At 45.5% G+C, this 15,029-nt stretch overlaps 1 protein-coding gene across 7 annotated transcripts in view; it reads right to left on the reverse strand.

Moving 5' to 3' along the window:
- The window catches only part of RALGPS1 (Ral GEF with PH domain and SH3 binding motif 1), a 261,883-nt gene that overhangs the window by 52,933 nt on the left and 193,921 nt on the right, over positions 1 to 15,029 (reverse strand). For all 7 annotated transcript variants that reach the window (XM_011931366.1, XM_011931362.1, XM_011931361.1 and 4 more), the window contains exons 8-9: positions 5,466 to 5,603; positions 2,564 to 2,657 (exon numbers count right to left, since the gene is read on the reverse strand). In XM_011931366.1, the coding sequence (XP_011786756.1) occupies positions 2,564 to 2,657; positions 5,466 to 5,603 (232 nt within the window). The remainder of the gene's footprint in view (positions 1 to 2,563; positions 2,658 to 5,465; positions 5,604 to 15,029) is intronic.

The raw sequence follows: 15,029 nt of genomic DNA on the forward strand, positions 1-15,029 counted from the left end.
GCTGAGGCAGGAGAATGGCGTAAACCCGGGAGGCGGAGCTTGCAGTGAGCTGAGATCCGGCCACTGCACTCCAGCCTGGGTGACAGACCGAGACTCCGTCTCAAAAAAAAAAAAAAAAAAAAAAGAAAAATGTCCAAAAGTATGTTTACTTAATGGTCATGCTTTCTAAGTAATGGGAAATTGGGTAATTTTTCTTAAATAAAATAAAATAGAATAAAGGCTGTGGGAAATAAAGCACCGGTTGGACCTCTTGGCATAATATCTCCAAAGCAGATGGGGGAGAATGTCAGCAATGCAATGCCACCAATGTAATAACTAAGCCATTGCATCCTTGTGGGTGAGGAGCAAGCCTCCAGATGTGAGTTGGGCCACAGAGTGTGGGTCCTCAAGCAGAATCACAGGCTCTACCCATCTCTTGCCCCTTGGAGCCTAGACCTCCCTGGGAAGGAACTCCCTCAGTGGTCTGAGGGCCGGGGGTGAGAATGCAGGCTTCCTCCCTGGGTCTGTCCACTTTAACCACAACAAAGAGCCTTTGTAAAAAGCCAGGCTGACTGTTGTTTAGCATCAGGTGCTGGGGTGCTCAACGTCCTTCAGAGTAGAAGGAGTAATTACTCATGATTTGCAGCTTGTCCAAAGATTATCTCATGGTCAGAAGTATTTATAGGCCATTTTTCTCTCTAAAGCGTATCAGTGTTAATGAAAAACCACTGTCTCCTTTATCACAATACCGGTGCGTAAATGGAAAATATTACCCCAGAAACTTAAGTGGGAATAATTTTGTACTGCAGGGCACTCTTTTCAGGAACAGCAAATGCTTTGTAAATAAATAAAATGAGCTTGCTTTGTGGCAAGCATAATTTTAATGGTAATCTCTGGCTTTCATCTATTGTTGTTACTATTATGTAACAGATTACCAGATCACATTTTCATATTATATTTTAACAAATTATTATATAAAACAACTAAAAGCATTATGTCTATGTTCCAAAAGATCATCAGAACCACCTAGGGAGCTCTGAAAAAACACAAATTTTCAGGCCCCACCCCAGACATAGGGCTGGTTAGAGAGTTTCCCAGGTGACTCTGGTTCATAGCCCCGGCTGCAGACCACTCCTGTAAAGCTGACCAGGGGGCACTGCTTGAACATCCGTTCCCCTTAGGGTCTTTCCTGGTGAGTCAATTGTGGGTAATGTGGGGGTTGTCTCTGTGGCTACAGTTCTCCACACTTTTCACTAACTTAGATGAAGACCATGTAGTCTGGCTAATCAAATTCACGGACACAAAACTGGAAGAGATAAAAAATATACTGGATAACAAGATTCCAAGGAATCATGGCATATTGGAAGCCATCATAAGATAAGATCTAAAACAATACAGATGCTCCTCAACTTACGATGGGGATACATCCCAATAAACTCATCATAAGTTGAAAATATTACAAGTCAAAAATGCATTTAAGACACTTAACCTACCGAACACCATAGCTTAGCCTAGCCTACCTTAAATGTGCCCAGAACACTTACATGAGCTTACAAAATCATCTAACACAAAGCCTATTTTATAAGGAAGTGTTGAATATCTCACGGCATTTATTAAATACCATGCTGAAAATGAAAAACAGACTGGCTGTATGGGTATTCAAAGTATAGTTTCTACCGAACGTGCGTTGCTTTCGCACCACTGTAAAGCTGAAAAACCATTAAGTTGAGCCATCCTAAGTCGGGGACCATCTGTGAACATGAAGTTGACATTTAGGTGGTAAATGATTGATTACAAGACGGCTGGGACTTGCCTTAATACCAGGACATACGAAAAAGTACTGAGGTTCTTAGTCTCAAGCTGAAAATGAGCCAAGAGGACTTCCAAGCAGTATGGCAGACAGGGTTAACATGAAAAATCCTTCTTTTCCCTCCAAATACATAGAAGTGCTGGATAAATTCCCAGATGCCACAAATGAAGAAAGCACTGAAAGCCTCCGCAGGGTTAGTGGAAGATGAGGCCAAAGGGCCCGTGGGGTTGTTATGAGAACTGGGTCTACTCCACAGGGGCTCTACAGGGAAGGAGGTAGGGCCTTGAATACTGCAGAGAGCTGAGAGTTATAAAGAACTGTCTCATCCATGAAACAAGCTCTTGGAGATATGGCAAGAAGCTGCCTTGCCACCCAGCACTGTGGGTGGGGGAGTCACTTGTGAGAACCAGAGCACCAAGCCTGTGCCCTTCACAGCTGTGGAGTCCAACTTCATATCATCTGTGCCATGTGGGAAAGCCACACTGAGAAGTTAACACGACACCTTCCTCTGAACCGGAGGACCTATGAGGATGGGGCAGAGATGGGTATGACAGCTGTTCAGACATCACCACTGTGGGGCTGTGAGGTCGAAGATCACACAGCACGCATGTGCTTGTGTGTGCTGGGGCCTGGGTGCTACTGCCGTGGACTTTGATAAGCCCTGCAGGTGGCTACTCACTGGTCCCAACAAGGGCTAGGCCACTTGCAGGGACCTGAGTGCTAAAGACAAAAGTGGGGCTGGGAGGCCTGACACAGGAGTAGGTGGGGACTTACTTGTAGTTGTCATCTTCCACAAACTTCTGGAGCTCTTCAATGTAGCGTACGGACTTCAGGTACTTCTGCACATGGGGCAGCGTGGTGAGGTGATCTGCAAAAGGTGGACCAAATCCAGAGACGTTAGACTCTCTCCATCTTTTTTTTTTTTTTTTTTTTGAGGCAGAGTCTTGCTCTGTCGCCCAGGCTGGAGTGCAGTGGCCGGATCTCAGCTCACTGCAAGCTCCGCCCCCCCGCCGGGTTCACGCCATTCTCCTGCCTCAGCCTTCTGAGTAGCTTGGACTACAGGCGCTCGCCACCTCGCCCGGCTAGTTTTTTTGTATTTTTTAGTAGAGACGGGGTTTCGCCATGTTAGCCAGGATGGTCTCGATCTCCTGACCTCGTGATCCGCCCGTCTCAGCCTCCCAAAGTGCTGGGATTACAGGCTTGAGCCACCGTGCCCGGCTACTCTCTCCATCTTTAGGCCCCCAAATAAGAAGTATAGAAATCACTGATTTCAGATGCCCCTGGGATAGTGAGACTCATTCACTCTTCCAGCAGTTGCTGATGCTCTTTGGGGACTGGCCCTGTGCTGACTACTGGAACATGGTGGTGGGGATCATCAGGCCTGGGTTCTGCCCTCAAGGAGTGCCCCCCAGATGACTGGGCCTTAGTTACCACACTCTGAGGTCACCATGTTTTTTTAGCCAGGAAGGAGGAGCTGTGCCTCCACTCAGATATCAGGGGCTGGGGAAAGATGGCTCCCTGGCCTCCAGAACAGACCAGAGCCAGGTGTCTGTGCCCTAAAACAGGTTTCCATTGGGGTAACTGGGCAAGCCTCCTATACCTACCCACCAGCTGTGTGACATGAATGCAAGAATGAATGAACAGACCCTGCCCAGCCAGGTGTGGAGGCCTAACCCAGAAGCTGGCCTATGACTGGAACTGCTGCATCCTAGGAAGAAAGGGAGGGGTCCAGGCACCTGAACATGCCTGTGCCAGGCTCTACAGCAGGTAATTTTACAGGAGTCATCTTCGTTAACCTTCACACCTGCCTCACGTGGGAGAAACAATATCCCCATTGCACAGAGGAAGAAACTGTGGCAACCTGCACAGGTCGCATTGCTGAGAAAGGCAGAGCTGGGTTTGGACTCCAGGTGATGGGAGGCTTCTGCCACATGGTGTTGCCCATCTCTGGAGGGACGGGTGTCAGCTGCTCTCTGCAGACCTTCATAGTCACTGCACTCCTTCTGAGAGGGCCACTGGGTGGGACAGAACAAGTCAAGAGGAGAGGTGGAGGGAGTAGAGGGGGTCATGAAGAGGAGCAGAAAAGAGGGTGGGGTGGACCCTCGCTTTCTGGGGAGGTGCATCCAGGTGCAGCAGGAGCACCTGATGGCTCTGGCCCTTCATAGCGAGATTCTGAACAGATCATTTTGTTTCTCTGAAGCCTCAGTGTCCTCTCTGTGAAGTGAGGATGACACCTGTTTCACAAAGCTGATGGTGGAGATGGCGCAGGTGAAGGTGAACAGTGGTGAGAGAGCATTTGCTGGGCTCTCGTGAAATGCCAGGGACTGTGCTAAGGGCTCTGCATGAATCCTATCTCCACGTTCATGCATGAGAAAACCTTCAAGGGGAGAAAGTGACTTTTCAAGAGACAAAGCTGGAATAGGAAGCAGAGTCCATCTGACCCTGAAGCCCATGTCTGTGGTTGCTCTGCTGGCCAGTGGGACAGTAAGTGTCCATGTATTTGTGTTGGAAAGGGCCTGGGCCAGGCGAACCCTGCACTGGGAATACAGGTGCCTCCTACCCTTCCTGTCAGAGGAAAGCTGCCCTGAAGTGTGGGAACCCCCACCCTGCCTGGGGATGCTGTGCAGGGGCTGGTGAGCAGGGCTCTTGCTTCGGTGAACCCATCCTGGCTTCCCCGTGACATTCCCAAACGGAGGCTGTGGATTTTCTCACACCCTGTGCACAGCAGGTGAGGCTGGGTTCCTTCCTACCACCCCCACTTTGGTGCTTCCACACTTTTACTCCTCTGCCCTCTTGTGAAAGCCTTGCTCCCCAGAGGCAGGTGCCTAGAGCCCCACACCCCATGCACCACACCCTCTTCACGGCTGACTTTGGCTGACTGGCCACCTGCTCATCAGTGCTAATTCCCAGAAGACTTGAGCACCTGGCTCACAGTCAAGCTCCACACCCCAAGTCTGCCATCTTCTCGGGTAAAATCAGTCCCCACATGGATGGCCCATCCAGCATTCTGACATCATCTCCAGTGATTTTCTCCATCCCTCTTACACACCCACCATCATGGGCACACTGTGGATCTGGCCACATGCAGCAGAGTGTGGCCACGTCCCTCACCACATCGATTCCCTTCTCCTAGGCCCACAGCTAGATTATATTTCCTAGCCCCTGTCAGCAAAAGTGGCCTGCACCGGCCACTAAAACCCTGGCCCATAAAACCCACCCTTGTATTGTTCTCTCTCATCCTGCACCTGCCAGCTGGATGCAGAGTCCAGTGGAGGATTCTGAGGCCATGGAGATAGCAGAGTTACAGAAGAAAGAAGACTGATCTCTGAATCTGCTTGGAGGAGAGCTGCCCAGAAAGCTCTTCGTGAATGAATGACCCAGGAGCCAGAAAGACCTGGGCTCTGCCACTCACTAGATGTGTGATTGTGGATGGACAAGTGACTAAACTGTTTTCAGCCTCAATTTCCTCACCTGTAACACAGAAATAGTAACACCTAATTTGCACAGCTTTTGAAGATCAAACCTATGTATAAAAGGATCTAGTACATGTTTGATGCTCAAGATATTAAAATGAAGAACTTTGTAATTCTTTGTCTGGTTTCTAGAGCTTTCTCACTGATAGGACCCACATTTCAATGAGGCAAGATTTCACAATTCTAACAACAAGGGTACTAACCATAGCTGCAGGAAACTTGTAAATCAGCAATTATTCGAAGAATATTGTTCATCTGATTGGATCTTTGTTCATTTTCCATGATGCTGCCTGAGGCAGGATACGCAGAATCAATGTAGATTAAATCCAGAAGATAGATTCCTAAAATTAAAGAAGATATTTCATGACGGAAGGAGCTTACCACAAACCAGAACCAAATAGCACAAAACAGTACTGATCTGCTAAAAAATATAAAGGGTAACTTACGGAAAACTGAGATAATCTTTGGACTTGAATTCTAATCCTGATTACTAATTTTTTCACACAGCACTGCCCAACTATAAATCAAACATCTGAGCAACAACCACAATGTATGCCAGCAAGATTTCAGCATTTCTAGTTCAAATACTCTCCAGCAATAAGGCTTTTACCTGCAACCCAACTAGCAAATAACAGGACATGAAAGGGCTGAGCACTTGTGTCTCTTACCAACTGCTGAAGTTTAATAGGTCTCAAGTGCCATGTCCAGGAGAACACCCATTTGGGCTGAATTCAGTTTTTTCTTTATTTGCCCAGCTGTCTGTCTATTTGTCTGTCTGTTACCCCACCTCCACCTCACCATACATTAACTAAGAAACAAAAGAAAAAATTAAAAAAGCAACAGTTCTCAGTACAAAGAACTAAAGCTAGAGAATTTGGCCAATGGTGCCTAATAAGAAAATAAGATGTGAGGCCGGGCGCGGTGGCTCAAGCCTGTAATCCCAGCACTTTGGGAGGCCGAGACGGGTGGATCACGAGGTCAGGAGATCGAGACCATCCTGGCTAACACGGTGAAACCCCGTCTCTACTAAAAATACAAAAAACTAGCCGGGCGAGATGGCGGGCGCCTGTAGTCCCAGCTACTCGGGAGGCTGAGGCAGGAGAATGGCGTAAACCCGGGAGGCGGAGCTTGTAGTGAGCCGAGATCGCGCCACTGCACTCCAGCCTGGGCGACAGAGCAAGACTCTGTCTCAAAAAAAAAAAAGAAAATAAGATGTGAAATAAAAATACCGCTATGTTACAGAAATAGTAACATCTAGTTTGCACAGCTTTTGAAGATCAAACCTATGTCTAAAAGGATCTTAATAAAATCCATCACAAGCCAGTGATAAGCTGGGGGGATGTGAGGACAAACTGCCTGGCTGGGGAAGGGGAAGGGCCGCTGGCTATGCAGCCACTACACAGCTCTTAGCTGGCTGACTAGCTGCAGGGCCGAGCTCCAGACCACCTGGAGATCTGCACGGGCCAAGGATGGAATGTCCTTTCAGCTGCCCTCCATGAGCACCACTATCGTGCCCACCACACTGGCAGAGTTGGGCAGGAGAAGTGACATAAAGCAGAATTCAGGGCAGCAAACATTAAGCAAAGCAAAGAAGAGGGCTTGCTCTAAAAAACAAAAGTCCAGGTGATCGAGAATATCTAATGGTTACAAATTTCTATGCATAAAGAAGTAACACATCAAATTATACATAGTAAAAAAAAAGTTAGAAATGAAAAGTGAGTTCAAGAAAAACACAACCATAGAGGGAGGCTTTGGTATATCTTTTCCAGAATTTATGTAAGTATATATGTATACATCATACACACACACGCATATCTATACATATATACATACATATATTGATGCAGTGATATAGTATTACAGTAACAAAGTTAACAAGCTTGGGGCAGAGCATGGTGGCTCATGCCTGTAATCCCACCACTTTGGGAGGCTGAGGTGAGTGGATTGCTTGAGCCTAGGAGCTCGTGACCAGCCTGGGCAACATGGCAAAACTCCATCTCTACCAAAAATACAAAAATTAGCTGGGCATGGTGGTGCATACCTGTAGTCCCAGCTATTTGGAAAGCTGAAGCAGGAGGATTCCTCAAGTCCAGGAGGAGGAGGCTGCAGTGAGCTGAGATCGTGCCATTGCACTCCAGCCTGGATGACAGAGCAAGACTCTGTCTCAAAAAACAAAAACAAAACAAAAAAATAGGCCAGGCATGGTGGCTCACGCCTGTAATCCCAACACTTTGGGACGCCAAGGCAGGCAGATCACCTGAGGTCAGGAGTTCAAAATCAGCCTGGCTAACATGGTGAAAGACCATCTCTACCAAAAATACAAAATTAGCCAGGTGCGGCAGTGGGCACCTACAATCCCAGCTACTCGGGAGGCTGAGGCAGGAGAATCACTTGAACTCAGGAGGCAGAGGTTGCAGTGAGCTGAGATCAGGTCACTGCACTCCAGCCTGGGCAACAGAGCAGGACTCTGTCTAAAAATAATAATAATAATAATAATAATAATAAGCAGCTTGGTTTTCCATAAATGAAAATAGCTCTTTTCAGGTACCCATGGAGTACAAAACTTGATTGTATATAAAGAAAACCTCAGTAAGTCCTAAAAAGTAAATGCTATATTATCTATTTTCATTGACCTTACTACATCTAGGATTTAACAACAAATACAGAAAAAAAAAAACAACTAACCATTTGAAAACACACATGCATGCACACACACTCATGTAACTCTTAGGTCAAAGAAAAAATAAAAAATCTGTTTGAAGAATTTATTTGAAGACAATGACAAGGAGAATATCACATATCAAAACTTATGGGTTCTGACCAAAGTGGTAATGAGGGAGAAATTTATAGCCTTAAAAATTTACTATTAAACAACTAAGAATTATTACAAACATTGGAATTAACTTGGTTAATTACATAAAAGTTGTGAGGGTTTGTACATGGATAGATGAGCACTGCACTAAGAGTTATATGTTCACTATCTGATTTATTCTTCTAACAATCTATTTTACAGAGAAGGAAAAGGAAACTCAGAGAGGATGTGTAACTTGCTCAAGGTCATGCAGCTGGTAAATGATAGAGACAGGAGTCGAACCCAAGCCTGCCCCCTCCAGAGTACACACTTCCTGCCATTACAGTGGAGCACTGGTGCTAGATACCATGAGTCATTCGTCTGCTTTTAAAATAGATGCACATTGTTACAGGAAACTGTTAAATCTCAGAAACATATGCTGATGCTTCTCACAGGAGCCATTTCCACTTCCTTTCTTCCTGGCGGTACCATGTTTCCAAAATTTTAATAATTAGAAATAATTTCCCTTGTAGAGAAGCTCCAAGTTTGGTGAGTTTGAATCCACAGATTTATTCTCTCTCTTCACCTTGTTTTTCTTCTCCCCTCTTAAAAATGTAACTCAGTTACCACCCTGGAGCCTCCGCAACGGCAATCCTGAACATGCTATTACTGCTTCAACTACAACAAAAAGCATCCTCTAGTGCATGGCAGGGAGTGAAGAGATGTGGGACATGGGACAGCTTTACTCCAGATGCAATGTGCAGACCTCGGTCCAGCTGGCTCAGAGTGGCAGCGTGAAAGCTCAGCCCAGGAGCAGAGAAACTGGAGAGTAGGATGGGGGGAAAGGAAACTTGCTCCCTGGGGATCAAATCCAAGGCAGGAACTTCCCCCCTGTCTCATGGGATCCTGCCACCAACCCTGCTAAGCAGGAGGAGAAAACTAAGCTCAGAGAGATTAAGACACCTGCCCAAGGCCTCACAGCAAGGGTGATGGAATTTGAACCCAGGTCTATCAGGCTGCTGCACCCATGTTCCCACCCACTGGTCATCAGAAACACAGAGGGAGTTGCCTTTTCTCAAGTAACACCCTCAACAGGAAAGGTGCACCCTATGCTGCCCTGTGAGGACAGGTGCCGGGCACTGGGCCTCCTCTTGGGTTCCTGGAGGTGGATCGCTGAGTGGTGCTCTGCAAACTGAGGCCCACAGAGTTCATAATTCCCCTCTACAAAACATGCAGATGCTCACACCTGCCTACTCCTCAACACCCAGGAGTGTGAGCCAAGACCATACCTGCTGAGGACTGGGTAGAGCACCCCTCAAAAGGAAGCCTCCTGGCTCCAGTGACATGGGGAGACCTTGAGCCTAGGCAATGCCTGGAAAGAACCTCCATATAAATAGCCTTTCACTCCCACAACAAAAACCACAGCACAAGCAGCAAGTCTCCCACAGTTAACGCTGCGCAAATCCACAGAAATCTTTTCAGTACTGTATTAGTCCACAACAGAGATATGTATAAGCCTAAAATATAATGAAATCATAAGAATAACCACCTTCCACTTGAACCGTGTCAGGCACAGTGCTGGGTCCTACATGGAGTTGGCACTCCCCACAACTGCACTCAGACACTTGTTTGCATCAGACCTAACGCCTCAAGGGCAGGAAGCGTGTCTTGCTCCAGGAGCTCAATCTCCACCATCTAGAACCGGGCACACAGGAGCTGCTTGGTAAATGCTGGCTGACAAAGGAATGCAGGAGTGAAGGCATACTTTATTTAATCATACAATAACCTTATGACAGAGAGAGCTAATGCTTACCGAGCACTTACTGGGTGCCAGGTCCTAAACTAAGAGCTTTGCCCAGATTATTGATTCATAAGAAAAATGCTGTTGTCAGGGAGGTTTCATTGTGATTTTATAAGGGAAGAAACTGAAGCTGAGAGTGGTTACACCGCTTGTCTGTGGCCACACAGCTGGGAAGTGGCAGAAGCAGGATTTGAGCACAGGTCTGTCCAGGTTGCCTATGGGACGTTTTTCTTTTACTCTAGCCAGACTCTCATGTATGGCAGCCAGTGAGGCAAGATAGGGGCGTAGGTGAACCCAAGCTATGGCCGTCCCTGCCTGATTTCCCCTATGGGGTCAACACTCTCCAAGAGGGCTCATGACTCTACTGTAGCTGCCTCCCCTGTGCCATCTACCACCTGCTACTCTCCACCTCCCTCACGCCCACTGTGGTCAGTCTGGTCAGCCCCCAGGTCCCATCTTCAGTGTCCCATCCAGTCCTGGGGGCCCTTCCAGCTCTGCCACATGACAAGCAGCTGTAGTATAAGTGAGAGAACGTGGGGCACAGATCCAGGAGACTCGGAACCCTGGCTCTGCCACTCACCAGCTGGGTGGCCTTAGGCGAGCCTTTTTACCTCCCAGGGCCTCAGTTTCCTTGACTGTGAGTAAGGGTAATAACAGTGGTTTACAAGAGTCTCCCAGTCCAGGGCCTGGACCACTGAAGTGCATAAGAAGCTGAGCTGACCTTACGGCTGGCCCTATTTGAAGCAGCAGCATGGGAGGAACGAGCCCAGCTGGGTTTGCCACAACCATGGATGGCGCCCAAATGCCGACTGCATGGTGGCCACCCCTCAGTTGGACCAGTGCTTGGAGCTGTCACTTGGACTGGGACAGCAGAGCTGGACATCTCACTTCCTATTCCTATATACACAGAGTTACTATAGCAGATGATACTGTGATGTTGGCCTCATGAATATGGACAGTAATGGGATCAGCCATTGGCCCTGGCTGCCTTGGGGCTGGACAGTGCGAGGGACCAGGCAAGGCTGAGAGGTGCAGACCTGTTGGGGGAAACCATCCTGACAGTAACAGCCACTGTCTACTCTAGGGAAGTTAGGTATTGCTTTTACCATGGCACCTTGGCAGTGACCCTGTACAAAAGGCACTCCTGTTCCCCACCATTTTACAGATTAGGAAACTGAAGCTTAGTGAAGTGACTTGGCCAAGATCACACAGCTTGCAAGTGAGAGAATCAGGATGTGAATTCAGAACTGCCTGACTCCAAAGATCTGGGACAGAGAGCAGTGCTAGGGGCTGGAGGCTGGGGGCTGGAAGTCGTTGGCTGGCACAGAGATGAGGATTACAGGCACAGAGTTGGCGGTGTGAGGACCCCTGCTGTGGCCTGTCTTCCCCCAATCCCCAGGACACTGCTGGCAGCTGGCATCTGCCCCATGGCCATGCCCACCCGCAGACTGGACCTCCTCTGAGACAGATCCCAGACCATGCTTGGGCTCTGCTCCCTCCTTCCATGCCCCACACAGGGTCTGGTGACACTGCTGTAGCTGCCACATGAGTGCCAACCAGACTGCCGTGGTGAGGCAGACCCACAGGGCCGGAGTGAGCAGCTCTCAGCTCGCTCTGCTACCGAAGCCCTCCGTAGCTGGGCTGACCTCAACATAGGGCAGGTGGCCAAACCTGCTTCCTGACAGTGAATACAGGCTCCCCACCAGAGGTGTCCACAGGACACCCAGCCCCAAGGAGGGAGTGCCAGGCTGACAAAGGAGGTGCTCTTCTGAACAGACACCTTCTCTGAAGCTGAGGGACACCATGCTTGATGGCCCAGAGCCTGCTTGAAGCTGGGCGCTCACAGCCTCCCCAAGCCAAAGCCCGCGGCTGGCACCAGGGCTTCCCACAAGCCCAGAGACTCACTGCTCCCTTGTTCTCCTATCGCCACCCCGTCTCACTTCCATCCCGAGTCTGGTTTTGGTTTTTCTCATACCGCTATCTTTTTAATAAGGAAAATTCTGCTGTGTTGAGGGGAAAAAAAACCCTCTACAGCATAAAAATGTGCCACATTTCCATCTTATACTTTCCATTTTTTCTCTCTCCCTTTTTCAAAGTTTGAGATGAAAGACTTTTTTCCATGTTCTCCTGCTCTGCCTTGAAAAGATCACTTTCAAACTTCAGTATTGAGGAGGGCTGGCATCCAGAACTATACTTGTGTGGTTTGATCACATAAACTGTCCTGATAAATTCCAAATGAAATAACAGAGCAGCAGCTCATTAGGGTGTGTGTGCTCTCTTTAAGAGAGCACAAAGCAATTCCATCTACTGCATGATGAGATCTCAGCAGGCGGCCCAGGCTCCCTGAGAAGATGGGGAAGACTGTGAGTATTAACTAGCACCTGCTAATTAATATCCATCATGCAAAACAGGGCTTCAGAACAAATCCTCATTTAGAGAGTATTCCTTTGGTGAAAGCTGTTGGATGCTTACTGTCACTGAGACAGTTTCCTTGGTCTGCAGAAGGGGGCGGGCGCAGGCAGTCACATGGCAGGTGGTCAGAGGCCACGCTTTCTGGATGAGCACATGGCCTTGTGTATGACTTGGGGTTGTGGCTCATGAATCACAAAGGCACGTGGGCAAAGTCCTGCTGTCTGGACAGAATCCTGAAGTCCAGGGAAGCCAAATCACCTCCTGGCTCCCCAAGGTGAAATGAGGACACAACTATAGATCCCCTCATGCCCTGGGGATTGCCTGGTAATGTACAGGCACAAGGAGGTAACCCACTGTTTGCAAATGTTCCCCCAGAGTGCAATGGCTGGAACAGCATGTGCTGGGGTTCCGACTGGTAGGAAGAAGAGGCATGAGGGGAGAGCATGCATCTGGTTACTATTATTGGCCTTTTTTCTTGCTGGACACTGTGCTGAGTATATTACATGTGATAGTTCATTTAACCCTTCAATGACAATTGGGAATAGAGACGAAATTGACACTTTTTTCTGCCTAACACCCACTCCCTATTTTGGAAACAGCCTTTGATTTCCTTTTGGGGAAACTGTACCTCCCATACTCATAACCCGTGTGCCTTTGGGGTGTTTGGAGCAATTCCACCCCCTTCTCTGTCCCAGGGGTAAAAACAAATTCTTAAAAATAATTATTTGGGAAAGAAAAAACACTTACCAAATAATTTAGAGATGAAAAAATAGGTTAAAATTAAAATATAAAAATTATCCACAATGATACAAGGCCATGTAACTACTGAGAGAAAAGTCCACAGCCTCAAATGCTTATATTAATAATTTAAAAACATTTAAAAAGTGAACTTAGTATTCATTACATAGAACTAGAAAATGAAAAAAAGAAACGAGAAAACAATTTAAAATATAAAAGCATAAATAATGAATTTTTAAAAAATCAACAGTCTAAGCAGAGTGATAAATCAAACTGAAAGCTGGTTCTCTGAGAAAATCAATGAAGTGGACAATCCTTTGGTATGTACGATTGAGAAAAAAAAGCACAGATGAACAATATTAGGGATGAGAGAGGGGATATGATTTCAAATATGGAAGAGATGTTACAATAGTGGTATGTGTAAATTTTACAGTAACATATTTGAAAATCTAGATGAAATGAATGCTCAGTAGGAAAATGTATCTTCTCAAAGTTCTCTCAAGAAGAGGCAAAAAACTTTAATTTACTAATAAAGAGAAAAATATTAATAATGGAGAAAGATACTATTAGATTGGTGCAAAAGTAATTGCCATTACTTTTAATGGCAAAAACTGCAATTACTTTTGCACCAACCTAATATAATTAAAATACAATATCTAGATGATTTTAAGGAACTCATGCATAAAACCATAAAAGACAAACCTAATGTTACTTAAACTGTTCCAGAGCAGGAAAAATCAGAAATATTTGCAGTTCATTTTATGATTCCAGCATAACCATTACACCCAAACCTGACAGAGGTGGCATAAAAAATAGACCAATCACATTAATAAATCAAGATGCAGAGATTCCAAATAAAACATTATCAAAGAAAACTCACTGGCATGTCCTGATAAAGCACTGCGTTAGACATAGACTTCCTTAATGTGATAAAGGACACATATTAGAAAATTAAAACAATGTTCTTAATATCAAAATCTTATTAAATAGGAATAAATCAAGAATATCTGACACACTGCTATCATTTAACACTATGCTGAATGCACTAGCCAATGTGATAAAGCAAGATGACAAACATGGAATAAATATTAAAGATGCACATCACGGTGTTGTTTTTGTAGGTGATATGATTAGTTATCACATTAGTGATATAATTAGACAATTTAGGATAATCAACTGAAAAAAACTATTAGAATAATGAAGTTAACTTCAAAATAAATATACATAAATCAATGTCATTCTTATACAACAGTAATCATCAGCTGGAAAACACAATGGAAAAAAAGGGCAATTTACAATAACAGCAAAACTATAAAACACCTGGGAATAAACTTAGAACTCTGTAAGACCTATATGAATAAAACATATTTGGTAGAAAAATCATATGTAACATTTATTAAAATCAAGTTTACACATATCCAGGGCTTATTAATCCTTCTCTGAAGAACCCATTTTACTAAATAAAGGCACAATTCATAAGAATACAAACCTTTTATCTACATCTCTTTGTATTTGAGTTGTTGCAATGAGAATGTAACACTTTGGTAGTTAAGGAAAACTAATTAAGTAAAAATAACTGAAGGACTGAAAGAAGATGTAAATAAGTAAGGAAAAATACAATATTCTTAGATGGGAAGACACAACATTGCAAGGATGTTGATTACTGGCTAATTAACATATACAGTTCATATCTGAAATGACTCCAAAGTTCACTTGGAAGAGGAAATGTACGAAAATAAACATTTTTAACAAGAAGAATGAAGAGAGGGGCTTGTTATAAAATGTGCAGTGATGCCCAGTCATTAGGCAGTATAGTACTGCTACAGAGTTAGACAAATAAACCATCAGCACACAGTAGGGAGCCCAGCAACACATAGAGATATAGAAATTTAGTGTACGATGAAGCTATATTTCCAATCAATAGGAAAAGGAACAATCCTTCAATAAATGATATTGAGACAAATGATTACTGATTTGGAAAAATATAAAGTTGGATCTCTACTTCATTCCTAAAACAGAATAAAT

This window comes from Colobus angolensis, unplaced genomic scaffold, assembly GCF_000951035.1.
Source record: "Colobus angolensis palliatus isolate OR3802 unplaced genomic scaffold, Cang.pa_1.0 Scaffold9, whole genome shotgun sequence".
NCBI classification, from domain to species: domain Eukaryota; kingdom Metazoa; phylum Chordata; class Mammalia; order Primates; family Cercopithecidae; genus Colobus; species Colobus angolensis.